The sequence below is a fragment of the Trachymyrmex septentrionalis genome, unplaced genomic scaffold (assembly GCF_001594115.1).
Source record: "Trachymyrmex septentrionalis isolate Tsep2-gDNA-1 unplaced genomic scaffold, Tsep1.0 scaffold11, whole genome shotgun sequence".
NCBI lineage: Eukaryota > Metazoa > Arthropoda > Insecta > Hymenoptera > Formicidae > Trachymyrmex > Trachymyrmex septentrionalis.
The window spans coordinates 5,008,928-5,011,004 of NW_017304228.1; the positions used below are offsets into that span (position 1 = coordinate 5,008,928).

The 2,077-nt window shown below is 29.8% G+C and overlaps 1 protein-coding gene across 1 annotated transcript in view; it reads right to left on the minus strand.

The window, feature by feature from the left end:
- The window catches only part of LOC108750641 (alpha-tocopherol transfer protein-like), a 12,897-nt gene that overhangs the window by 703 nt on the left and 10,117 nt on the right, over window positions 1-2,077 (minus strand). Inside the window, exons 4-6 of the mRNA XM_018490239.1 lie at window positions 1,643-1,888; window positions 1,088-1,282; window positions 780-951 (exon numbers count right to left, since the gene is read on the minus strand). Of these exons, the coding sequence (XP_018345741.1) occupies window positions 780-951; window positions 1,088-1,282; window positions 1,643-1,888 (613 nt within the window). The remainder of the gene's footprint in view (window positions 1-779; window positions 952-1,087; window positions 1,283-1,642; window positions 1,889-2,077) is intronic.

The window sequence follows — 2,077 nt, forward strand, 5'->3', positions numbered from 1 at the left end:
ATATTAATTACTAAAAATTGCCGAATATTAATCTTCAATAATTTTTTTCTCAAATACTATCAATTTTACAGAAAAACTGTAGGAAATAAAAATTGTTTAGTTTCTTCTCATACAGTTCTGAGAATTTTTTCAGAATTTTTTAATATCGTATTTTCTGATATTGGTAAAAATAAGAAAATTCAGCACTAAAAAATTGATAAAAATTCCGAAAAAATTTTTAGACTTTTATGAAAAGAAAATAAACAACTTTTGTCTCTTTTTTTATAAAGCAGTTTTTTAATAAAGTTAATAGTTTTATCCTATAAAAGAAATATAATTATAATATAATTTTTTATATGAATAGATAATTATGATACATGATGCATATATTAATACATTAATCTTCTTTCCGACGCAGATACAGCTTTAGTGTTGTCAACTGTCTAAAGGAATGAAATCTTAATTCCTTTTTTGACTGTAATCTACCAGGGTAGATGGAACCTCACTCCAAAAAAGGGATTGAAATTTCATTCCGAAGGATCAATCTCTTTTAAATAAATCGATTACTCTTTTTGACTATAGTGCAATTTGAGATGCAGATAATCTTGTCCATCACTTCTGTCAACTCTCAAGACTAAAGAATAACTAATTAATCATTCGATAGATTATTAATGTTTATCAAGTTACTTATAATTGACCCGGCATGGAACCTGTTAATACTGTCACTGAATTAAATATTTTCAATTAGACTGCTGTCGGTTAATGCTACGAATACATCATTTTTTCCCGTATACCATTACCTTCGAAAGCGGGTTCACAGGAAAGCATATTCTGCCAAAACATCACGCCATATTGTCCTTCAGCCATTTTCAACTCGCCCCCATGCTTCTTAAGCAATGCTCTTTTATGAATGAAATCCTTTAAAGAATCCCAATTTGTCCCGTGAAAGTGAATCCGATTACGAATCTTCTCCTGTGATATACAACACATATGAACGTGTTATAAAGATTTTACTAAAAGTTTAAAAATTTTCTAAAAGTTTATTATTACGCAACTTATAAAGGTAAATCATAAGATCGTCATATAACTCAAAATTATAAGATCATACCTCCAGGAATGGTTTGAATATTGCAAATGCCATGTTGAAAATGAAGGATTGATTCACAATATGGATACCTTTGAGCCGAGTGGGCATACATTTTTGTATAAATTCTACTATCATTTTAGCAAAACTTGGTGTGATATACGTCAAATGACTAAGAGATAAACCTTCGACGTCTAAAATGATACGCGCACCTGCGATCTAAGAAACAAAAAGTTTCGTAATTATAAGTGCACGACATTTACTTACGTAGCATTAGAGATTACAAATTAGGAATGTGCGTTCCCGGGATCAATTTGCTAAAAATCGATATTTTAGAAAATAATTGCTTCAAAATAGTTCTTTTTATTGAAAAAAAAGTTAAAGAAAAATAAGTTTTTTTTAAAATAGATCAATTTAAAATTGCTATTCTCGTTTGGAAAGATCGATTTTTTTGGAGATCGGAACATCCCTACAATATGTACATGCAAATCTTTCGCTAAAAATTCAAGACTAATTTTAAGTATTAATAAATGCCGATCTATATCTTAAATCCATTAAAGAAATATTTTTTTGCCAAACCTGAGTTTTGTATTCCACCATCGCTAGATATAAGATCAATATCAGGCCTTTGAAAAAATCACTGGTCGACACCTCCTTCGGTTTCCATCGTTTTCCGCCTTCGACTATTAGCACTCTGCTTCCTTCTTGAGTACGTATCGGCAACGGATATATTAAACCGGCGCAAAGTGCAGTCTTCTGTTTGGTGATCAGCAAATCGATATATATGTGTGGATAATTTAAGCGGAACCGATAATATCGTTTTATCTGTTCAGTAAAATATAAATATTTTGACAATGATATAATAATTACTAGAAATAATTAATTATTATTGTCAAATTTTATAATAAATGCAGAGTGGGTAGATTGACCAATAAGGCGAGATTAACATTCGAGAAATAACAGTCAATTTTATCTTTTTAGATCGACACGTTTTTAAAGGATACATGTATATTA